Genomic DNA, 24800 nt, shown 5'->3' with positions numbered 1-24800 from the left:
ATGTCTGAAAAGAAATTACTCTTGCTTGATAAGCCATCATCATCATCATCAGAGGAAGAAACGAACAGTAGCCCGCCCTCACCGCCGCCACCACCGACACCGACATCACCCACCATTCCTCCTGAGGTTCCTGACGATGTTGAGGAACCCGCACAAGATTTTTGGGCTGCTCAAAGCAGTACACAGGAGGACCGAGGACCACCACCAGCAGTACAAGAAAAGTGGCCGCAGGACTCTGGGAAGGAGCCTAGCGCCCGCGGTGCAGTGCCGAAGAGATACCGTGGCCGGGGTTACCTAAAAAACAAGTTCAGAGGGAAGTTTGGGAGCTTTGGCGAGGGCCGGAGCTCCAGCCCATCCCAGCCCCACGATACCCAACACCAACGCCCGTCCCCTCAACCGAATCGATCGCCCTTCCACGGGCAGGGTCGTGACCCTGGCCGAGACTCGGACCCCTACCCAAAGGACCCGCAGGATAGTGACCCTTATACATGGCACTCGGATTCGTACAGTCATTCGAGCCCCCACAAGCAGCACGCGAGCCCACAGAGACAGCACGCGAGTCCCCATAGGCAGCACGCGAGTCCCCATAGGCAGCACACGAGCCCACACAGACAACACACGAGCCCACACAGACAGCACGCGAGTCCCCATAGGCAGCACGCGAGTCCCCATAGGCAGCACGCGAGTCCCCATAGGCAGCACGCGAGTCCCCATAGGCAGCACGCGAGTCCCCATAGGCAGCACGCGAGTCCCCATAGGCAGCACGCGAGTCCCCATAGGCAGCACGCGAGTCCCCATAGGCAGCACGCGAGTCCCCAAAGGCAGCACGCGAGTCCCCATAGGCAGCACGCGAGTCCCCATAGGCAGCACGCGAGTCCCCATAGGCAGCACGCGAGTCCCCATAGGCAGCACGCGAGTCCCCATAGGCAGCACGCGAGTCCCCACAGGAGGCACGCGAGTCCCCACAGGAGGCACGCGAGTCCCCACAGGCGGCACGCGAGTCCCCACAGGCGGCACGCGAGTCCCCACAGGCGGCACGCGAGTCCCCATAGGCGACACGCGAGTCCCCACAGGCGGCACGCGAGTCCCCACAGGCGGCACGCGAGTCCCCACAGGCGGCACGCGAGTCCCCACAGGCGGCACGCGAGTCCCCACAGGCGGCACGCGAGTCCCCACAGGCGGCACGCGAGTCCCCACAGGCGGCACGCGAGTCCCCACAGGCGGCACGCGAGTCCCCACAGGCGGCACGCGAGTCCCCACAGGCGGCACGCGAGTCCCCACAGGCGGCACGCGAGTCCCCACAGGCGGCACCCGAGTCCCGACAGACAGCACTGGAGCCCCCGAAGGAAGCACTGGAGCCCCGACAGACAGCACTGGAGCCCCGACAGACAGCACTGGAGCCCCGACAGACAGCACGCGAGCCCCGACAGACAGCACGCGAGCCCCGACAGACAGCACTGGAGCCCCGACAGACAGCACTGGAGCCCCGACAGACAGCACTGGAGCCCCGACAGACAGCACGCGAGCCCCGACAGACAGCACGCGAGCCCCGACAGACAGCACGCGAGCCCCGACAGACAGCACGCGAGCCCCGACAGACAGCACGCGAGCCCCGACAGACAGCACGCGAGCCCCGACAGACAGCACGCGAGCCCCGACAGACAGCACGCGAGCCCCGACAGACAGCACGCGAGCCCCGACAGACAGCACGCGAGCCCCGACAGACAGCACGCGAGCCCCGACAGACAGCACGCGAGCCCCGACAGACAGCACTGGAGCCCCGACAGACAGCACGCGAGCCCCGACAGACAGCACGCGAGCCCCCGAAGGAAGCACTGGAGCCCCGACAGACAGTACTGGAGCCCCGACAGACAGCACTGGAGCCCCGACAGACAGCACACGAGCCCCGACAGACAGCACGGGAGCCCCGACAGACAGCACGGGAGCCTCCGAAGGAAGCACGCGAGCCCCGACAGACGGCACGCGAGCCCCGACAGACAGCACGCGAGCCCCCAAAGGAAGCACGTGAGCCCCCACAGGCAGTACGCGAGCCCCGACAGACAGCACGCGAGTCCCCGGAGTCAGCACGCGAGCCCCCGAAGTCAGCACGCGAGCCCCCGGAGTCAGCACTCGAGCCCCCGGAGTCAGCACGGGAGACCCGACAGACAGCATGCGAGCCCCCGAAGTCAGCACGCGAGCCCCCGGAGTCAGCACTCGAGCCCCCGGAGTCAGCACTCGAGCCCCCGGAGTCAGCACGGGAGCCCCGACAGACAGCATGCGAGCTACCGAAGGAAGCACGCGAGCCCCGACAGACAGCACGCGAGCCCCCGAAGGAAGCACGCGAGCCCCCGAAGGAAGTACGCGAGCCCCCGAAGGAAGTACGCGAGCCCCCACAGGCAGTATGCGAGCCCCGACAGACAGCACGCGAGCCCCCGGAGTCAGCACGCGAGCCCCCGAAGGAAGCACGCGAGCCCCCGAAGGAAGCACGCGAGCCCCGACAGACAGCACGCGAGCCCCGACAGGCAGCACGCGAGCCCCCGGAGTCAGCACGCGAGCCCCCGGAGTCAGCACGGGAGCCCCCGGAGTCAGCACGGGAGCCCCCAGAGTCAGCACGGGAGCCCCCGAAGGAAGCACGCGAGCCCCCAGAGTCAGCACGGGAGCCCCCGAAGGAAGCACGCGAGCCCCCTGAGTCAGCACTCGAGCCCCCTGAGTCAGCACTCGAGCCCCCTGAGTCAGCACTCGAGCCCCCAGAGTCAGCACTCGAGCCCCCAGAGTCAGCACTCGAGCCCCCGAAGGAAGCACGCGAGCCCTTACATGCAGCACACGAGCCCCCACATGCAGCACGCAAGCCCACATAGCCAGCACGCCTTTCCACATGGCCAGCACGGGAGCCCCCGAAGGAAGCACTCAAGCCCCCAGAGTCAGCACGGGAGCCCCCAGAGTCAGCACGGGAGCCCCCAGAGTCAGCCTCCGAAGTTCCAGACATCGTCACCCAGACGAGGAAAATCGCGCACCTCGCAAGTCTATAAGACCTCTCATCGATCACCATCTTATGATGGACGTACACTCGAAGCGAGATCGCACACCCGACGGGATGTTCCTTCGCTCTTCGACGTTGCCACAGTAACCTCCCAGTTCGGTCACACAAGCCCTCACTTCGGTCAAATAAGCCCCCAATTCGGCCAAACAAGCCCCCAGTTCGGTCACACAAGCCCCCAGTTTGGTCACACAAGCCCCCAGTTCGAACAAACAAGCCCCCAGTTCGGACAAATAAGCCCCCACTCCAGTCACACAAGCCCCCACTCCAGTCACACAAGCCCCCACTCCAGTCACACAAGCCCCCAGTTCGGTCACGCAAGCCCCCAGTTCGTACAAATAAGTCCCCACTCCAGTCAAACAAGCCCCCTCTTCGGTCAAATAAGCCCCCTCTTCGGTCAAATAAGCACCCACTCCAGTCAAACAAGCCCCCTCTTCAGTCAAATAAGCCCCCTCTTCAGTCAAACAAGCCCCCACTCCAGTCAAACAAGCCCCCACTTCGGCCAAACAAGCCCCCTCTTCGGTCAAACAAGCCCCCACTCCAGTCAAACAAGCTCCCACTCCAGTCAAACAAGTCCCCAATTCGGTCCTGTGATCCATCAAAGCGATCAGGTCATCATTCAACGCGGTCATGTCCTCGTCCCTTTCCTTTCCCCGACTAACGTTCTATTTTCTCACCCTAATGTTCAATCGTCTGTAACAAACTTCCCGTTCTCTCCAACGAACGTTCAGTCCTCTCCGCCGAACGTTCAGTTTTCTCCATCGAACGTTCAGTTATCTTCATCGAACGTTCAGTTATCTCCATCGAACGTTCAGTTTTCTCCATCGAACATTGAGTCCTCTCCGCCGAACGTTCAATTCTATCCAACGAACGTTCAGTCCTCTCCGATGAACGTTCAGTCCTCTCCGATAAACGTTCAGTCATCTCCGATGAACGTTCAGTCTTCTTCGATGAACGTTCAGTCCTCTCCGATGAACGTTCAGTCCTCTCCGACAAACGTTCCGATCCCACAGGAGAACGTAGACCTCACTCCGGTGGACCTTGTGTTAGCTGCGATGACCTTACAGTTGGTTTCATCGACCCAGGAGCTTCCTGCAGGAGAAACCCAGCCCGTCCCAGTGACTCCGCCACTTGCATCCGAATCTCGATGGGACGTGTCAACACTGTCAAACCTGGACCCAAAGGCTCCTCACTTCGAGCCAAATCTTCAACATTTAGAAACTACCACCCTCCAGTCAGACACAGGCTCCACCCAATTCACAATGTCTAGCTCTCAGACCGAGACCCAACTTCTGTTTTATAGGAATTCCACGGCCTTGGATGGAGGTTCCTCCACGATGTCCCAGAGAGCACAAGTTCTTCCCTTCGTGTCCAGGGACGTGTCTGGGTCACAGGAGGAATCTGTTGCACGGTCGAGCTCCTCCTTGCTACGAATTCGGCAAGAACTACAAGATGAAGGTCCTCAGTCTTTCTCACTGCCTCGTGATGTCGGGATTCCGAGTGATCACCCACGCACGCAGGTTGGTTGATAATGGTTAGAATGTTTTGTAAAGTTGACCAGGCTGGTCAGTCAGCCATGAAATGAGCAAAGACGTTAGACAGATCGAGTTTTTGTCAATAAATTTATATTCCATCAGTCAGACGTGAGCTCGATATTGATATTTTACTCTCGGTATATAATATTTTTTCTTTTACCGGAGTCGCATTTCATGAACAAGAAACGTCCTAATCTTCATAAAATGTGCAGTGTTGTACCTTTCAATGTGGTTATATGTAACATTTATCAGTATTTCTTGTTTACATAAACACTGTCTCAATTCGCATTCAGTCACGTGAAAGGTACGCAGAAGATGAGTATTTATTTTTCCCATCTTTCCCAGCAGGCCAGTAGTTCAGTGGAAGGTGTTGCGGGAGGTTCTAACTTCAAACGTTCCAAAGGGCTGTTGCCTCTACCTGGTTCAGCGCCCCCTCCGTCTGCTGAAGGTATTGCGAGAGGTTCCAACTTCAAACGCTCCAAAGGGCTGTTGCCTCTACCTGGTTCAGCTCCGCCTTCGTCTGCTGAAGGTGCTGCGGGAGGTTCCAACTTCAAACGTTCCAAAGGGCTGTTGCCTCTACCTGGTTCAGCGCCGCCTTCGTCTGCTGGCATACGACCCCCACCCGGCTTTCCACAACTCCCTGATCAAAGACCCCCTGCCGCGGTTTCACTCCCAAGCCAAACGGACCGTAGTGCAGATAACGTTTCTCCTTGGTTAAAAATCTTCGATTCCCAGAGGCGGAAACCCGAGCATCAGTATTCTTGGCCTCCATATGATGACACGGATGAAGCCATGTCCCAGGAGACGCTCCTTCTTCGCCTGAATGCTCTCCTTTCTGGGTTTGGCACACCTTCTGTCGTCCCTTCCCAGTCCGTGTCCGACTTCTCACCAGTGACAACCAGCAGTAGTCTGGGTGACCTCGCAGCGAGCCAGAGTGTCGTCAGTGCTTCAGGTTTCCAAGCCCGAGGACACCGTAGCCTGAGTCCTCAGAACACTTCCAGAAGTCTCGAGCCAGAGGACCAAGAAGGCGAGCTCGGAAATGGCCAAAGGCGCAGGCTCAGGGAGCTCCTGCAACGGGAAGAGGATGCGGGAAACGGTTCTAGGGAAAGGAGCTATTCTTCCGGGTTCGGGAACCTTCCCGGCCCAGCCAATCGGAGCAACGAGTTCATCCCCTTGGACCCTGACAAGTACAAGACTGAATTGTGTCGGTCTTATATGATCAATGGGGTCTGCAAGTATGGTGTGAGGTAAGTTACTCCTTGGTAGGATCGCTTATGTAGTGATGGTCCATCTTTTGGTTCACTAACACATGATTCTTCACCTTGTTAGCAGTTGAGATTTTCATCACTGATAAGCCCTTGTCACATTTCGATGGAAGAGTAATTTTCAGATTTTTTTTTTAATGCAATTGATACTGCGTACGTGCAATCGCACATAAAGTTACATAGATTTTTGTCTCTTTAATGAATATGCAAAGCTCTCCCCTTTCTGGAGTGTAAGTCTCTTTTTTACGTTTATGCTTTCAATCCAGGACACAGTGGTTGTATATTGATAAGCCTTACAGAAGTTTATGACCGACATGAATGACAAACACACCTTGAGACCTTCCCTCCATCAACTTTTGTGACTGCCAATCATGAACACTTACCCTAATCTTGATTACCGTAATCCTCGAGATGTAATGAATACAACCCAGGTTTTCCCATTTCATCTTGGCATGGCATGGAGAAATTAGAAAATACTTGTTGCTCCAGAAAATATTGTGGTGTATTTATGACTAGGCAAGGATTTGTTACTTTAAGGTGGCAACTTAAACTACCGTTCCCCGCAATTCACTCCAAAGACAGGGGTCAAGTTTAGAATGCAGTAATTCAGAGGTGGTAAGGCAGATATGTGAGAAAGCTATAGGAAAAGGTAAGGATGTTTTTTGGCCTTTTATGGATCTGAAAAAAGGCTTACGACAGGGTAGACAGGAAGGAACTGCAGATATATGGGATAGGAGGAAAACTGTTAAGAGCGGTCAAGAGTTTTTACGTGAGTAGTAGAGCTTGTGTTAGTATTAGAAATGGAGAGAGTGAATGGTTTGAGGTAAAGGTGGGACTTCGTCAGGGATGTGTTATGTCGCCCTGGATGTTCAATCTTTACATGGATGGGGTGGTGCGAGGGTAGTGGGTCAGGGGTTGGAGATGATTAAAGAAAATGGAGAAAAGTGGGAGGTGAGCCAGTTGTTGTTTGCTGACGACACTGGGGTTGTAGCAGGATCAGAGGAGGGATTGAGGAAGTTAGTGACAGAGTTTGAGAAGGTGTGTAAAAGAAGGAAGCTGAAGATAAATGTGGGTAAAAGTAAGGTGATGAGATGTACAAGGGGAGAGAGTGACAGCAGGCTGGAAGTGAGCATTAAGGGTGAGAAACTGGAGGAAGTGGATAGTTTTAGATACTTGGGTGCGAATGTGGCAGGAAAGGGAGGAGTGGGGGTGGAGGTAGAATGTAGATTGAGAGAAGCGAGTAAATGCCTTGGTGGATTGAAAAGTGTAATGAGAAATAGACATCTGGGAATGGATGCTAAGAGGAGGTTATATGAAGGAGTGATTGTGCCAACAGCATTGTACGGGGCAGAAACATGGAACATGAGAGAGGAAGAGAGGAGTTTGAATGTGTTTGAGATGAAATGTCTGAGAAGTATGATGGGGCTACTAGGCTGGATAAAGTGAGAAATGAGGTGAGGAGGACAACAGGGGTGGAAAGGGAGCTGGGAGATAAGGTTGATGAAAGAGTATTAGGATGGTTTGGACACATGGAAAGAATGAGTGAAGAAAGATTAGTAAAATAAGTGTGGAAGGCAGAGGTGGAAGGAATGAATATGAGGGGGCGTCCTAGGATGAGATGGATGGATGGGATGAAAGGGGCATTACAAAAGAGAGGAATGTCTGTAGTGGAAGGATGGGAGAGGACAGAAGACAGGGGTGAATGGAGAATGGTTGCATATGGATGATGTGATACATGAGGTGGAATGGGTGGGGGGATGGGGGGGTGAGGTAGTATGTGTAAGAAAAAATTGACGCAGCCCAAAGGGATTTCTCCCCGTCTTCTCCTTTTCTGCATGAGGGGACGGAGAGGCGGGGGGGGGGGGGTCGCCGATTACACACCTCTGCCTCACCCACAGCTTTACGAATGCTCGATTGCATTCGGCCGACGACTCTGTGCAGATGGTTTTTGCCGTATCCAAGTGAACAAAATTTTGCATGCAGAAAGCGGACAAATCACATTTACTTAGGCGGATAAGTGGCAAAATGTCATGCTATTGTTCAAATTGGGTTAAAAGCATGAATTTTGGCAGTATGTTAGACTAGACCCACATGAAACTCTTCAGATATGAAGCCATCTCGAACCCTGCAAGAAGCGAATGACAGCCATTTTCCAATATGAACGCCATTAAAAAATACAAATTTGGTAAATCTGGACATTACCTTCAGCATTACATGATTCAAGTGGTTTAATGCTTTTATATTTATAAACTATTTACTATAGTGATGAAATATATCAAACAATTCCTAATTACTAATTTTGTTAAAATACAAAAATAGATTTTTAAACAACTTGTACTACCTATACTATTTTTGTGAGTGTGTTTTTGACACCTGAGGTTTCTGATATACTATTCATTAACCATTACATATTAATTTTCATCAACCATATAATGAAAAAGGCCTGTCTCCAGTACAATCAGATGGAGTCAGAACTTAGATGTGAAGACGTTTGAAGAATGGTGTGTTGAGAGAAGTACTGAGTGTGTCAATTTCTACCTCTGGTCTACCACCCTGCGGCTTGAGCTCCTTATGACCTACGCCAGATCACTGCCAGTCTGACCTCTATCTCTGTGTTGGTATCTTATGCAAGATGATTCCATGGTTCCTTGCCCTAGACCATGTGAACTATGCCATATGGGGATCTGTTCATATGCGAGGCATGATCAGTCTTGAACACGAGCATCCAGAAGTTGCTGAGAATTTTCGCAAAGAAGGATTCACTGTTCGCAAGAGCCAGCGCCCATTCTCTCCAATTGGTCAAACACACGAACAGGACAACACATTCCTTAAAGAAGACGGTGGTGCAGTGGGTCTAACACAAAATTCTGAAGCTTTCAGAAGATGGTCAGTTGCAGGTCCGGAGATGGCAAGGCTGACTGCTGAATTTGAGTCTTAATTGGAGGCTAGGCAAAACAAGAGTAAAGTGTTGAGGCGCCATGAACAGACTGCGAGCATTCAGAAGATGTTTGCCAGATAAGTGTCTTCCCTCGTTCAAGTCTTCACTGACATGAGGAATCCATTCGTTGAGGAGAGCCAGGAAGGAGGTGATGAGCCTCGACACCCATGACATCATGGATAAAGCTGCCAAGTCTGTTCGTCGGGCTGAAGAACTTGGAGTGCAGGAGTGTCAGGCTTTTGTTCAGGAGCGCCTAGTGAATGGCCGCGAGACCTGAAAAGTATTTGATAAAGACTCATGGTGACCCGATAAAAAAAACTCCATCTGTTCAGTCAGCCTCCAGCAACAGAAAAGTCCAAGCCCAAGCTGCAGTCCCTTAAAAGTGACCGCTCATTCTTTTTAACGACTGTATCTTGCCTGTCAGTCACGAGAGGGTGATCTTAATGAATTCGTTAGGCATGAAAACAAGAGGTGCCCTCCTTCAATGTCTCAAGATGGCAAATTACGTCAGGGCAAGAAGTCTGATCTTCTTGACTGCCCCACTTGTAGTGTTGAGTGTCGCACCGATACCCCGGATTCTGACGTGATAATCCTAGATGTGCTACGCTAGTCAATATGCTTAAGCCAGTTGTTTGCAAAATATTTGGTGACTATGCAGCAAAAGTCTCCCTACGCACATTGACAACAGCCTGAATGCTGAAAACCGTAAACGCCGTGGGATGGGGATCAGACGCAGGGTTGAGGGGAGCAATAAATTACCTGGTAGGTGGCAGCAGTTTCTCAGACATAATGGAAACGGGAACTATTTACATTTCTGGCTAGACGCACGATGCGAATGCAGCAGACACCAGATGGAAAGCAACTTGTTGCCACCCTAGGTGATGTTCTTTGCAACCCACCAAATGACGGCATTGCAGCAGCCCTGAGCACCTGTACTCAGGAAGAAGCTGACACAAGAATGCTGTTGCACACTGCCGATGCTGTCAGACAAGGCTACCTGAAGATTGTCATACGAACAGTTGACACAGAGGTGGTGGTACTGTCAGTCGCTGCAACGTCTAGGCTACACTTGGAGCACCTGTGGGTTGCTTTTGGGACTGGCCAGTATTTTAGATACCTGCCCACGAAATAGCAGCTTCTATTGGTCCTTGTCACGACTCGCCTATGGGACAGGCTAGTCGTGACACGAAAAAAAGCCCGTGCGCAGTTTGGACGAATGAAAGTTCAGGCAGGATAATTAAAATCTTCGTTAAAATTAAATATCATTACACTAACATAACACACAAAACAAATGAACAAAAATAACATATTACATATTGCATGAAATAATGTGAATATATTACCAAGTTGTAGATGGGCTTAAGTTTGCAACATGTATGACTAGGTGGGCGAAACGAAGTCTTGGTTATGGTGTAGACAAGTCTTGATATCGGTTGCTGTCGGTCGCTTCAGCGGCCAAGGGGGGACGAATAGGTGGTTTGAGGTGAACGATAACTTCTGGAAGGGGCAGATTCTGGTAGTCTCTTCTTGTAGGAGAAGCTTCTGGTAGTCAGGAACAAATAGATGGTTGAGGATATTTCTTAAATAGAGAAAATAACAGAGTCGCGTCGCTCGTAGTCAAGCATCAATCTGGATAGTGTCCGATAAGTTCGGAAAACGAAGGATTTACACTTCGTTTTGGTGACAGGCCGTGTTTGTGGTCCAAAGGATTTGTTTAGCGGAGTTGTAATCGACGATTGCAGAGAAATTCGAAGTAGTTTCAGATGGGCCCTGAACTTCAGCTTCTTTTCCTGTCTTCTGCTTTGTAGTTCCTCTCTGTAGTCTCTCTTTGTCCTCTCTCTATTGACTCTAGACTCGGTCGTCATCTGCATCGCCCTTTTATACTTCGTGAATAGGAGCCGACGTTTCAAACATGGCAAAATGTATCCAAAGTAGGTGGTTTGAAAATTCTCAGCCAATGGGAAAGGAGAGCGAGCTTTTCCCGCCAAATCAGGAATGTTTCTCGCTTGGCGTTACCTGAGATCATACGAAAAGGGCGTGCTCCAACAGATTGGTATTGCTCAATGATGAAATGCATATACATTAGGGAAACATGATAAAACTATAACATTCACGCAAGGTGTGCCTTAGAATTACAAACGGAAGACTTTATTCACACAAGGGCGTGACACAGGATAACCATTGGACTCTACTCACGTCAAGGACGTGACAGTCCTAAAAGCCATCGCTCTGCCTATGTTATATGCTTACAAGGGATGTGACATTGTTTCATTCATTGCTACGAGAGGGAAGCTGGCATGGCAGACCTGGAAAGCATTTGATGAAGCAACATCCACTTTTCATATCCTGGGCCATGCTCCTGGAGAGATAAATAATGAAGCTATGGCCATATTGGAGCGCTTCACCATCTTATTGTATGACCGAACCAGTGACATGGACAACATTGATGAAGTGCGCTAGCATCTCTTCACTAAGCGGGGCATGTCAATGGAATCTTTACCACCAACAAAAGCTGCACTAGTGCAGCATGCCAAGAGGGCAGTCTATCAAGGTGGCCACACCTGGGGACAAGCCCTCTACTACCCTACCATCTCCTGGGGAGTGAGATTGGCCAAATCCACCAGAATGGAAGTTGCTGTGGACTACCCTTCCAGAAGCCAGCGTTTCCTTTCGAGGGCTACCACGCTGTGGATGTAAGAAAAGGCTGCATAGGTCACTGTAAAATTCATGTTTTAACCCAATTTGAACAATTGTCATTTATCCGTTTTTTGGCATTACTAAAACATCTTTTTTTTTTGCCATCAAGTGGGTCAAGGGCTTTAACAAGCGTGATGCAGGCAAGGTCATCGTATTAAGACACCAGGTTAGGCATCTTGATTAACGAATAGAACAGGCTTGGTAACAATGTAGAGTGCTAGAACAATTGGTTGTCTTGAGAGAAGATAAGATAACTTTATGGACAGGGATACCAGGTGGTAAGCGACATGGAACTGCCTACTAGAGGCCTTGTGGTCTCGTGCAGTCTCATCCATTCTTATGTTCTTAACCTTATTTGACCTCGTCTGACACCCTCCCCTCCCCTCTCCTCTCCTCCCCAATCAACCCCACGCAGACCTCAATCTCCTGACGTTCCATCTCTGGTTCCTCCTCCAGATGCAACTACGCCCACGGGGGAGAGGAGATCCGGGCGATCACCCGCCACGGTAAGTACAAGACCCGGAAGTGCCAGTCCTACCACCAGACGGGCCACTGCCGCTACGGCGTCCGGTGCTCCTTCATCCACGAGCCGGTGGAGGGCGTCCTCAAAAGACCCATTCTCCACAAGGAGGTGCGTCTCCCAACAGGAGGGGGAAGGGGAGGAGGAGGAGGAGGAGGAGGAGGAGGAGGGTCGATTTCTCCTCCTCCTGCATCCTTTTCCTCCCCCTCCTCTTCTTTTTCCTTCTCCTTTTCCTTTTTCAGTCTCTCTCCCTTCCTCTCCCACTTCTCCCTTCCTCTTCCTCTCCCTTCCTCTTCCTCTTCCTCTCCCTTCCTCTTCCTTTCACCTCCTCTTCCTCTCCCTTCCTCTTCCTTTCCCCTCCTCTTCCTTTCCCTTCCTCCTCCTCTTCCTTTCCCTTCCTCATCCTCTCCCCTCCTCTTCCTCTTCCTCTCCCTTCCTCCTCTCCATTCCTCTCCCTTCCTCCCTCCTCTTCCTTCCTCTCCTCTTCCTCCCTCTTCCTCTTCCTCTCCCATCCTCTCCCTTCCTCTTCCTTCCTCTTCCTCCCTTCCTCTTCCTTTCCCCTCCTCTTCCTCTCCCTTCCTCTTCCTCTCCCTTCCTCTTCCTCTTCCTTCCTCTTCCTTTCCCCTCCTCTTCCTCTTCCTCTCCCTTCCTCTTCCTCTCCCTTCCTCTTCCTCTCCCTTCCTCTTCCTCTCCCTTCCTCTTCCTCTCCCTTCCTCTTCCTCTTCCTTCCTCTTCCTCTCCCTTCCTCTTCCTCATCCTCTCCCTTTCTCTTCCTCTCCCTCATCCTCTCCTTTCCTCTTCCTCTCCCTTCCTCTTCTTCTCCCACTTCTCCCTTCCTCTTCCTCTCCCTTCCTCTTCCTCTCCCTTCCTCTTCCTTCCTCTTCCTCTCCCTTCCTCTCCCTTCCTCTTCCTCTCCCTTCCTCTTCCTCTTCCTCTTCCTCTCCCTTCCTCTTCCTCTCCCACTTCTCCCTTCCTCTTCCTCTCCCACTTCTCCCTTCCTCTTCCTCTCCCACTTCTCCCTTCCTCTTCCTCTCCCTTCCTCTTCCTCTCCCACTTCTCCCTTCCTCTTCCTCTCCCACTTCTCCCTATCTCTTCCTCTCCCTTCCTTTTCCTCTCCCTCTTCCTTTCCCCTCCTCTTCCTCTCCTTTCCTCTTCCTTTCCCCTCCTCTTCCTCTCCCCTCCTCTTCCTCTTCCTCTCCCCTCCTCTTCCTCTCCCTTCCTCGCTCTCCCTTCCTCTTCCTCTCCATTCCTTCCTCTTCCTTTACCCTCCTCTTCCTCTCCCTTCCTCTTCCTCTCCCTTCCTCTTCCTCTCTCTTCCTCATCCTCTCCCTTCCTCTTCCTCTCCTTTCCTCTTCCTCTCCCTTCCTCTTCCTCTCCCTTCCTCTTCCTCATCCTCTCCTTTCCTCTCCCCTCCTCTTCCTCTCCCTCTTCCTCTCCCTTTCTCTTCTCACTCTCTTTACTTCTCCCTCTTTTTCTCCATCTCTCCCTCTCCCTCTTTTTCTTCCTCTCCCTCTTTTTCTTCCTCTCCGTCTTTTTCTTCTTCTCCGTCTTTTTCTTCCTCTCTCCCTCTTTTTCTTCATCTCTCCCTCTTTTTCTTCCTCTCCGTCTTTTTCTTCTTCTCCGTCTTTTTCTTCCTCTCTCCCTCTTTTTCTTCATCTCTCCCTCTTTCTCTTCCTCTCTCCCTCTTTCTCTTCCTCTCTCCCTCTTTCTCTTCCTCTCTCCCTCTTTCTCTTCCTCTCTCCCTCTTTCTCTTCCTCTCTCCCTCTTTCTCTTCCTCTCTTACTCTTTCTCTTCCTCTTCCTCTCTCCCTCTTTCTCTTCCTCTTCCTCTCTCCCTCTTTCTCTTCCTCTCTCTTCTTCTTTCTTTTCTTTTCTCTTCCTCTCTTCTTCTTTTCTTTTCTCTCCCTCTCGCTTTCTCTTCCTCTTCCTATACCTATATCTCTCTCTCTCCAGTCTCATTTTTCCTCTCCCCCCCCCAACCAAGTCTTCTTTTTCCTCTCCCTCTGCCTCTCGTCTCTCTTCCTCTTCCACTTCTTTTTTTCCTCTTCCGGGGGGACTAGACTGCCCCTCCTCTTCCTCCCGCCAAGAGTGGGGGTTTGCCGGCCGCTATCTCGCCACTTCCACGTGGTGCCTCATTGGACTGACTCCTAGAGGCTCTCATTGACCAGGGAAGAGGAAGGGAGAGGAAGAGGAAGGGAGAGGAAGAGGAAGGGATAGGAAGAGGAAGGGATAGGAAGAGAAAGGGAGAGGAAGAGGAAGGGAGAGGAAGAGGAAGGGATAGGAAGAGGAAGGGATAGGAAGAGGAAGGGATAGGAAGAGGAAGGGATAGGAAGAGGAAGGGAGAGGAAGAGGAAGGGAGAAGTGGGAGAAGAAGAGGAAGGGAGAGGAAGAGGAAGGGAGAAGAAGAGGAAGGGAGAGGAAGAGGAAGGGAGAAGAAGAGGAAGGGAGAGGAAGAGGAAGGGAGAAGAAGAAGAGGAAGGGAGAGGAAGAGGAAGGGAGAAGAATAGGAAGGGAGAGGAAGAGGAAGGGAGAAAAAGAGGAAGGGAGAAGAAGAGGAAGAGGAAGGGAGAGGAAGTGGAAGGGAGAGGAAGAGGAAGGGAGAGGAAGAGGAAGGGAGAGGAAGACAAAGGGAGAGGAAGACAAAGGGAGAGGAAGAGAAAGGGAGAGGAAGAGAAAGGGAGAGGAAGAGAAAGGGAGAGGAAGAGAAAGGGAGAGGAAGGGAGAGGAAGAGGAAGGGAGAGGAAGAGGAAGGGAGAGGGAGAGGAAGGGACAATGTAATCAGTCACAATCTGCTCTTTGTAGTATAATCATTCTTTCATAGTCATTCACTTGTAATCAGTCACCGTAATATTTTTTCACCCTTTGTAACAATACCTTCGTTCTTCCCTTTCACTAACACGATCAGTATCTCGAGGAGTTGGTGCACAAAGGTAAGTTTCGAAGGTGAATTCTGGAAACCTCAATGCCCAGCCCACATATGGGCGGTGCAGGACCAATGGTCGTTCAGTACCTTAGCAGGACATCGGTACAGCTCGGCATAGCTTACAACTCTTTTTTCAGGATCCATTTTGTTCATCGATCGTGGCAAAAGGGGCAAGAAACGTTGCCCTAAACCTAGTCTGCCCGTCCTCCACCTGGCTTTGGAGCCGTGCTTAGCAAGGCTTCAACATTAATACAACACAACCAACAAAGGAAGCACGGGCAGCACTCACAGACCCAACAAAGCCCCCCCCCCCGCCTAACCTGTTGTATGCTGCCCCGCTTTGCAATGCACCCCCCCCCCCTTCAACAAAGGTACGAGCCTCCACCAACCTATAACTAGAATCTGTTTGACCTGATGACACAATAGCTGCTATTTAGCCTCCCCTACCGCCCGGCAAAGGAAACAGCTGCAATAGAACGGGCACTGTACCAGAAGGGATATATGTACACTGCTCGGCCTCCTCGCATGATTCCCTATGTGCTTACCTATCCAGATGCGCCAATTGGGGTCAGAACCAAGCAGCGTCCTCTCCACGCTGCAATCTGCACATTTGGACTGAAGCTCTTTGCTTCTTGAGACTGGAAGCACACCAGTTTCTGTAAAGTCCGAATGCGAGTCTTGCCCAACAGTTTTGATCCAGGAAACACATAATGCAGAAGGACTAGGATCTATCACCCCAGCACGACCCACTCCCAACATTTGCATCCACAAGGACACGCTGCACAAATTTCATCTTCCTCCAACTACCCCATCTTCCACTCCTTCTCGCAACCAACCTCGGTTTACATTATCTCACTACGTGACCATGAAGCTATCCATTTCTTCTCCCATCCCTTCCTTCCCCTATTCCCTCCTTCCCCATTCCCTTCTTCCCTCACCCCACCTTCCCCTATCCTTCACTTCGATTGCATTTCCTCATCATATTTACACACTGACAACTGACATCTACTGTAAGCCAGTGACACAGAAATAGCCCTAGGTTAACACAACAGACTACTTAACAACGTTTCTGCCCCCTGGATATCCATGGAGGCCTCGAGAACCGTTGCCTGTGGAGCTGTGAGTTTCCATTAAATGAAACTCAAGGCGATGATTATTATTGTTATTACTATTGTCTTTGTTGTCCCTTTACCCACTCTTAGCTTAATCCCCAACAATCGACCAAACGTCCAGACAGCGGCTTCCTTGCTGGTGCCGAGTTCTTGTAATAGAGCACGTTGTAAATATTTATCAATTTTCTTTGTGCAGATGACTGATTACCTTCATGGCAGCTCCCGCAAAGACAAGAAAGAAGAAAAACAAAAGGCCACTATCTCCTTGAGGGGTCCGGGGAATAATGTCAGCCTCCACGAAAAGGGGAGAGAACGGGAAGTCGATATCTACTGGAGAGGTCCGGGGAATAATGTCAGCCTCCACGAAGAGGAGGGAGAACGGGAAGTCGAAATCTCCTGGAGAGGTCCGGGGCAGACGGCCAGCGTCCCTTCGTACTTTTACTTCCCGATCATATGCCCGACAGCAGGAGCCACGAGCAAAGAACGGAGGAATGCCTCTAGCGATGATGATGATCCCAGAATCGTGATCCTTCAGAAACTGCCACCAGAAACTGTTCCTCAGGAGAATCTTCGAGAGGATCTTCGTAATCTTCCCCAGGAGGATCTTCAAGAGGATCTCTTTAATCTTTCTCAGGAGAACCTCCAGGAAGGGTCTGGGGAGGTTTTTCTGGAAGACCCACAAGAAGTTCCTAGAGAAGCCTGTCGGGATGTTCCTCTAGAATGTCAGCCTCGTCTGTCCGACATCGATTTGGACCCGAGGCTTTCTGAGTTGGCTATAGTCCGGAGAATCGTACGGCAAAGTGCCTACCGATCTTTTCCCCGCTGGAGCACCGGCGATATGGAGCCTGGTCCTCAGTCCTCGAGATTGGGAAGTTGGGGGAACCCGGATGCTACAGCTAGAGGAGTTCCTCCGGTTTATGCAATCGGTCAGCGGATCAGCGAAGAATCGAGCGTTAGCACGGCCGGATCCACCCCAGACTCGGTAGTTGATATGGCTGACGCGGTGGCTGTGAATACGCAACCTTCCACACCTGTCGAAAACGTGAATGACATCGAAGATCTCCAGGAGACACTAATGCTTTCGAAGGAAGACTTTTGCCAGAAGAATGTATAATCTTCCCCACATGAGGGAAGCTCAATCGATATCTGAAGAAAATGTCCATTTTCACAGGCATAGGCCAAATGCCTATGCGTCACTTGACGAGGGCAGTTTAAATAGGAATGAAACGCGTCACAAACGCCTCTCCCGTTCCCACATCCCCTCCGATAGTTGGAGACGTAGCACAAGAAGCCGCAGTAGTTCTTCCTCTTCGAGTTCATCGTCGAACTCTGCTAATTTCAAGTACAAAAGAGAAATGTGTCGACCTTTCAGATCCTAGGGGTTCTGCAACTATGGAAAGGTTTGCAAGTATGCACATGTTGAGGCCGATCTTGGACCTGACCCCAGGCAACAAACACCCAAGTGTGCTGATTTCGTCAACAAAGGTGTCTGGCTCCATGGCGGTCAGTGCCTATTTCTGCACAAGGATTCTGATTAGTTTCGTTCTCTGTCATCTTTGCTAGGGAGGATGTGTAACATGAGAGACAATGCTAAAATTTCAATAACATTATGAGAATCGACTAGCCGTCTCAAACCGAATCTCGTGATGCTTTTCTATGTTTAACCCATCTTCGGAAAAACCTGGGAACATGGTTTTGTCTTCACTGCGCATGGGCATGCTGTAGTTACAGGTTGTAGTTTCGACGTATCCGCCATCCCAACCTAAAATCAGATTATTCGAGTAAGAGTAGGGTCCTCGCAATAGGAAGCCTCGAAGTCGACCTATAAAAACCCAGATATATTTTACTTGCGAGACATTCGGTGCCATGTTGGTTAAATTGTTTTAGCGAGAGGTCAGACATCCTGAACGTGATTCAAAGTAGAGATTGTGAATCCAGATATGGGTTGTTTTCTCAGTCAGGATAAATCTAATGAAGAGGATTGGGTTAAGAAACTTGCGGAAACAGAATGTGTATGTCTGTGCAAGGATGATGGTAAACAATGTCGTGTTAACTTGAATAAACAACGCCTCTGCCTCCGTATGCAAGTGATAAAACATTGTGGGACGGAGACAACTGGGGACCAATTGCAGCCCTTCGAACGATGGCGACCAGCAATCACGTGTCTTCGAAGAGAGACAATGGGCGCGGCTTTAGTTCAAATTTCAAGAGCCTCTGATAAGTAAAAATTAAGCCAGAAGAATGTGATTAACTTAAACTAAGAATTATAGTTATGAAGTGATGTAGTGTAAATCGGTTATATTTTATATAAACATATTTTGTAATTCATTATAACGAGTAGTATAGCACCAACTAATGTGTTTTTTATTGAGTATTAAATCAGTGTCGGATGATTTAGAAAATAGTAAAGTGGCGACCCCAGAACTTGGATTTCCTTTAAGCAGATACAGGTGTACTTGTGTACGTGTTGAATAAATAATTTTGATCGATCACGCAAAGTTAAAATGGATTCCAAGAGCATAGTGCTCAGGCATATTTCATTGTGTTTAACTGTGTGTCTGTTATTCTAATATAGTAATTCACACTTTTATTTATTACGTGACTATTTCTATGGATACACGAATGCTCCGTGTATTGCCAAGTCGTTAGTAAGTAAGATTGTACATTTTTTATTTACTTGTTTGGTATGTTAGTCCGTTCGATGTGGAGGGGCCGAGAAACTCATTATGTTTACATGGTTTTATCCAGTACTTTCAATAAACATAGAATACCCTGTTCCTTCAAATTTTAACTTCTAGTAAGTTGCATCTAATGATTTGATGTTTATTTATGTGTATATAAATTGAGTAATGGACCAACAATTTTGACTTTGTTGGTCGCGTTTCTGAAATTATTATTTATTTGTCTGTCTTCAGTGCTCTACTTTTACATATTTGTTGATATTCGAACGCCTAAGACTTGTGGCATGTAATATTGGGGTGGACGACCCGAGTTGCTTGATATTCCCAGTCTCGTCATCTTAAAGTGACAGTCGCTATCCCTCGCCCTCTCTGAGGTTTGCCCCTCACTTAAATTAAAGTGCATTAAGGCAGAACGAAACTGTTCGAGTATTAAAATATTGTTAACTTCTGTACCAGAGGTAATTCATAAAATTTATGAATTACCATGTAACTTTATTCAGTTTATGATAAACTGAATAAAGTTACATGGCTTCAGCCAGAGCCAAAACCTTAAATGTGCTGAGAATTATCCAGTTCAGAGTTTAATATGCTTTTGATGAGCTGAATAAAGGCGTCTGTTGTTAGTGTTTTTTATTTTTTTTATTTTTTTTTGGGGGGGGGAGGTTGGGGAGTGTTAAGTAACTTGTCAGTAAAGATACCTGGCCAAGCAACTGTCACGGGCATTGCTGCCACCCAAGTGCAGTTTGAGTATTTGTGAGATGCCAACAAGCAAATTAAAGGTGTTAGTATGCGACAGGTTGTTGAAGTAGGTGCACCATGTAGGCTAATGTAAAGTATTGTCTTTAATTTAAAAATTGTCAAAGTAAACTTTTGCCTTTTATTTTACTGAACCATACACAACCAGAGTAGGGGATCGAAGGTTAAGTTGCCAGGGATCCTGTACTTACCATGAACCTTGTTTCGAGACGTAAGTCTTCTGCTGCTGTTTCTATTTCTTCTGCCTCTTTTTTTTCAACTAATCTCCCTTTGGAGAAGATAAGAGGCCAGACTCGGGGACAGGACAATTGGAAGAAAAAGATATCCTGCCCCAACAGTTCCATGTGGTACTAACCGAGAATTCACCGCCATCTGGGTTCTTCGAAGACAGTTAAGAAATCCCACCCATTGGTAGAGCAGACCGGATTTCTGAGCCTGATAATCAACTATTGACTCTCTTAAACCTCGTGTCTTGAATATCAAGAGGCATCTTGCCTCAGAGCCTGCGATGTCCAAAAATTCCTAAACCACACACATCTCTGAAACGTACCAAGCCTTCGTGAACAACAAACTCGACTATAGATGTGAAATCATCCTCCGCCACCGCAATCACTACCCATGAAGTAATATACACGCTGTATGTCTCGAAAGAAAAAAAAATTACAATCGCCACATAATTCTACCAGTAGAAATTAACGAAAGCAATGAAGACGAAACTACGAACTGCAAAGAAAAGAATAAAGAACAGTGTTGGGAATAACGCTGAAAGAAGGGGAGAGGGCAAATTTGATAGAGCAGACTGGAGTGAAAGGTTGTGGAGGCAATAAGAGAGGAAATGGAGTTAGATAGGGAAATTAGCCAGAAAAGGAGATGGTCGGTAGAACAAGTGTGTTACTGAAAGAATGATCACGCTGGGTTATTTTCCCTCTGATTGTTGGAGCAGATTTGCGGCCGTAGCTTCTGTGTATCTTTGTTAAAAAAAAAAAAAAAAAAAAAAATTGGCATAGCGGAAAAAGTTCTGGAAGTGGGCGGTACGGCCGATTAATCGGAGGTTGGAGGTAAAATAGCGCAGTGTGATAATCCCTTCACAGAACGCCACGAAATGGAGAACGCGGAAGAGACCAAAATGGATATACATAATTAGATGTTTTTACAGGATTCACTTGACTAAGGTTGATGCAGTCTTGCGATTTATACAATAGATTGGGAGCAGTGGCGGCGCCAGGGGGGGGGCTTGGAGGGGCTTTAGCCCCCCAAAAAAGTGGCCAGCCCCCCCATTAGCCCCCCCCAACTGAAATGAGCAAATTGAAAATTTAAAACACTCATTGAAATAATTTCATTAAGTGGAATTTTTAATTGCCATGGCTAAAGATTTCAGCCATCAGTGCTAGCCCAACCATTAACCCCCTCCCTTTCTGAAATGAGGATAATATATGTGTATTATCATATTACTATTAGCCCCCCACAAAATTTGCTCAGCCCCCCCTTAGCCTCCCCAACTAAAAATTCCTGGCGCCGCCGCTTAATGGGAGATACTTTCGTTTATCTGTGGACTAGAAATTGTTTCTTTATAGATGATGCTTTTAATCAGCTCAAATAAGAACTGTTTACCCTTATGAGATCTGGATTGAAACTGTTTTGTTTAACGATTTTGTTTTCCGTAACGTTGCCCACATAATGATACAAGATGCCAGGTGCAACGTGAACAACGTAAATGCACGAAAAAAACGAAACTATTGAAAGAAACATTGGTGCCTTTACTTGTGATTTCTGTCTTGCTAAACAATAGGGAGTACACGCCCTGAATGTCGACTTGGGGGGGGGGGGTAAGTCTCGACGTTTTTGGTACCAAGTGCCTTCAGGAGTTGGGGTGGGGGGTGGGGGTGGAGAATCGTGGGGGGAGGGGGGAATCGTGGAGCATCAAGCCAAACCGGCGACTGCTCCATAAGACCTTGTCAAGGCCCACGAGCATAATTCGTGAAAATCAGCTTCGGCCACTTGCGCACGAGGAACGCCTCGCTGATGATCCTACTCACAGGGTTGTCTGAAGGAACTACTCTTGATGTAGCCACAGGGCCTATTTAAGGAACTGGGGAGCTCGTAGCACAAGGAACAGTGGGCACCCCGCCATATATATATACATATGTATGTATAAATATATATATGTATATATATATATATATTATATATATATGTATATATATATATATGAAGGTGGAAAAAGAAGTCACGGGTCTAGTTCCGAGTTTATTCCTGACCTGTTTTGCTCTATGCTTCTCTGAAGAAGCATAGAGCGAAACCGGTGCCTTACTTGCTCTTATCATCTTAACTGCCTTCACTTCATCTTTCCTTATTTCTCCTCCATTTTCCTCACTCATCACTCTCATTTTCTTAGCGCTTTCCACTGCAACTACCTTTCCATCCCTATCCTCCTTCACATTTAGCAACTCCCTAAAATACTCTGCCTATCTTCCTCTTACTGCCTTCTCTTCCATTATCATCTCTCCATTTGCACCTTTTACCTTTTCTTTTCTTCTTGATTCGCCTCCTCTTCCTCTCTTAATTTCCTCCCGAAACTTCTTTTCATTAGTTTTAAAATGTTCTGTCACACTCTTACCCCATTTCACATGTGCTCTCCTCTTTGCCTCCTTTATCTTATGTTTTACTTCTCTTTTCTCTGTACCTCTCATATGATTCTCTCATCCTACTTTGTAACCAATCTGTGAAAGCTCGTCTCCTCTCTTCTACAACCTTCTTTGTTTCCTCACTCCACCACTCGCTGCCGTTCCTTCTATTTCATCCCGTCCTCTTTGTTCCACACACCATCTCTGCACACTTTGTGACTCCCTCCTTTAACCATTCCCATTCCTCCTCCACTCTTAGTTCTACTCTATCCTTCACTCCCTCCCACATCCTCTCAGCTCCTTGTACTCCTTCCCCTTTTCATTCTAATGTAAGCAGTTCACTGTAAGCACCTCCCTACCTTTTGTCCTTTTCCTCTTTCTCCATCTATCCTCCACTCTCAACTTACCTTCCACCAAAAAATGATCTGATATTCCCCCCACTCTCTCCCCTTAGAACATGTACATCCTTAACTCTTCCTACTATACTCCTGGTTACCACTATATGGACCATTAACGCTTTGTCTACCACCCTTTCATCCAGCATCCTCTCCCATGCGTACTTATGCTTGACTTTCTTTTGAAACACTGTATTTGCTATCATAAACTCTCTAGACACATCTCCACCATCAACTCTTCATCACAATTTTTTTCCTGGAACTCCACACTTCCCCTCCACTCCGTCTATAGGGTCACTTCCTACCCTAGCATTAAGGTCTCCGAATACCACTACATTGATATTTCTCCCTAAACCCTTATTTAAATCCACCCAAAGAACCTCCTTTTCCTCTACACTCTTACTACCAGACCCATATGCACTTACAAAAAAAAAAAAATAATAATAATAATAATAATAATAAAATAAAAAAGCTCCCTTGCCAGTTTCACCTTCATCCACATTAACCTTGAAGAAACCGCCTTACACTCCACTACACGCTTACATATCTCTTCACTTACTAGTATAGCCACCCCTTCTCTCCCTAGTCCTCTCTTCACTCCCGAGAACCTCCCACCTAAACTCCCAAACTCACACTCGCCCCTCCTTTCAATTTAGTTTCACTCAATGCCAACACATCCATCTTTCTTCTCACAAACATACTGCATATCTACTCCCTTTCACTCTCATCTGCACCACATCTACGCACATTAAAAGACCCAAACTGGTTGGAAAACTCCCAGACCCTTTTATGCCTTTACTTTTTTGGGGGAATGACCCCTTTGGGACTATAGGGAGAAGGATGCCTAGTCCTATCCCCGTCCCGTTTTTGTCGCCTCATACGACTCAAGTGGAAAGACTTGGTGGTAGTATCCTTTTCCCCCACCACAGGGTTAGGCGAAGAAAGGAAATGAATATTCAGAGAATTGGTACAGGATAGTATTAAGAATGAGGGAACAGCATAACGGAGGGACAGTCGCAGCATAATAAAGTATCATCATTTTTCCTATGAGCAGAGATTTCCTATATCACAGATATCACAAAACTAATCGAGAAACAGTGAGGAAATAAGAAGTAAACTTCTTGTGATCCTCTCCACCTCTAGGACTTGTTAGCCAGTTATTGAATCAATTTTACGTGTCTGTCGTATCGAGTTTTAAAAAGAGGCTAATGAAGGCGCGGTAGTGCATTCCAAAAGTTTACCACTCTCGTAGCAAACCAGTTACCTTTTAGATTCGTTCTCCAGTGTGTGCGTTTGGACAACTTAAGTGAGTGACCCCTTAAGTTGCTTGTATTGAGGGTAAAGAACTTGTTAAAGGGGACGTTGTCAATACCGTGGAGCAACTTATATACTTGTATTAAGTCCCCCCCCCCTCGTTCTCCTATCCTGGACGGTCTGGATCCCTAATCGCTGACACCTATCTTCATATTCCATGTTTTTATGATTATAGATAGCTCTGGTACCAATTTGGTTGCCCTACTCTGCACTTCCTCTAAGCTCTGAATATCCTTCACCAAGTGTGGAGACCATGCTTGGACCCCATAATCGAGAGTTGGCCTGACCAGAGTGAGATAGAGTGGCACCAGGATTTCTCCGTTGAGGATGGTGAAGTTCCTCTTTATTATTCCAAGGCGACTGTTTGCTTTGGCAGCAAACATTGCTACATGACTTGAGGTCACTCGAGATCACTATTCTTATGTCCTTCTCTTGTGTTGATTTTTTTTAGTACTGACCCCCTAAGTTGGTAGTCCGCCTGACGATTCCTGTGGCCAATTTGCATTTGTCTGTATTAAATGTTAACAGCTATCTGTCACTCCATTATATCCAGGCGCTCCATATCCCTCCGCAGTGCCTCGACATCCTCTTCCGATGAAATGATGTTGTAGATTTTCGCATCATCCGCAAATAGGCTTATAGATGTCTCCAGATTGTTGACCAGGTCATTGATATACACCAGGAAGAGACAAGGTCCCAACACACTAGTACCTTGGGGGGACGCTACTCACGACTGGTAACCATCCTGATGCCGTGCCTCGGATTGATATTCGATGCATTCTCCCTGACAGGAAACCCTTAATCCACTGGAGCAATTTACCTTCAATTCCTGTTGCCTGAAGTTTGCCTAATAATCTTCCATGTGGTATTCTATCGAACGCTCTCTCACAATCTAAGTAACTAACAACGTCAATACTCTGCCCACTGTCAACAGCATTAATAAGGTCGTCAATGTAGCGCAGCATGTTGGTGACGCAACTCCTCTTTTGGCTTTTCCCTGAACC

The 24800-nt window shown here is 48.6% G+C and overlaps 2 protein-coding genes across 2 annotated transcripts; one reads left to right on the top strand and one right to left on the bottom strand.

The window, feature by feature from the left end:
• On the top strand, nucleotides 1–19574 carry LOC143035557 (uncharacterized). Its single transcript, XM_076202424.1, has 6 exons — nucleotides 1–475; nucleotides 510–1563; nucleotides 1704–4557; nucleotides 4918–5819; nucleotides 11929–12103; nucleotides 16223–19574. The coding sequence occupies exons 1-6, from the start codon at nucleotides 1–3 to the stop codon at nucleotides 17138–17140; spliced, it is 6378 nt and encodes a 2125-aa protein (XP_076058539.1). The 3' UTR covers nucleotides 17141–19574.
• A 4757-nt stretch (nucleotides 19575–24331) lies between these two features.
• Nucleotides 24332–24761, bottom strand: LOC143035556 (uncharacterized). The gene is made up of 2 exons (XM_076202423.1): nucleotides 24617–24761; nucleotides 24332–24507 (listed from the first exon to the last, which is right to left on the bottom strand). The coding sequence occupies exons 1-2, from the start codon at nucleotides 24759–24761 to the stop codon at nucleotides 24332–24334; spliced, it is 321 nt and encodes a 106-aa protein (XP_076058538.1).
• Nucleotides 24762–24800: the final 39 nt, after the last annotated feature.

This window comes from Oratosquilla oratoria, chromosome 19, assembly GCF_046742065.1.
Source record: "Oratosquilla oratoria isolate Oo_2021 chromosome 19, ASM4674206v1, whole genome shotgun sequence".
Classification (NCBI taxonomy): domain Eukaryota; kingdom Metazoa; phylum Arthropoda; class Malacostraca; order Stomatopoda; family Squillidae; genus Oratosquilla; species Oratosquilla oratoria.
This window is presented reverse-complemented; position numbering and strand designations above follow the sequence as displayed.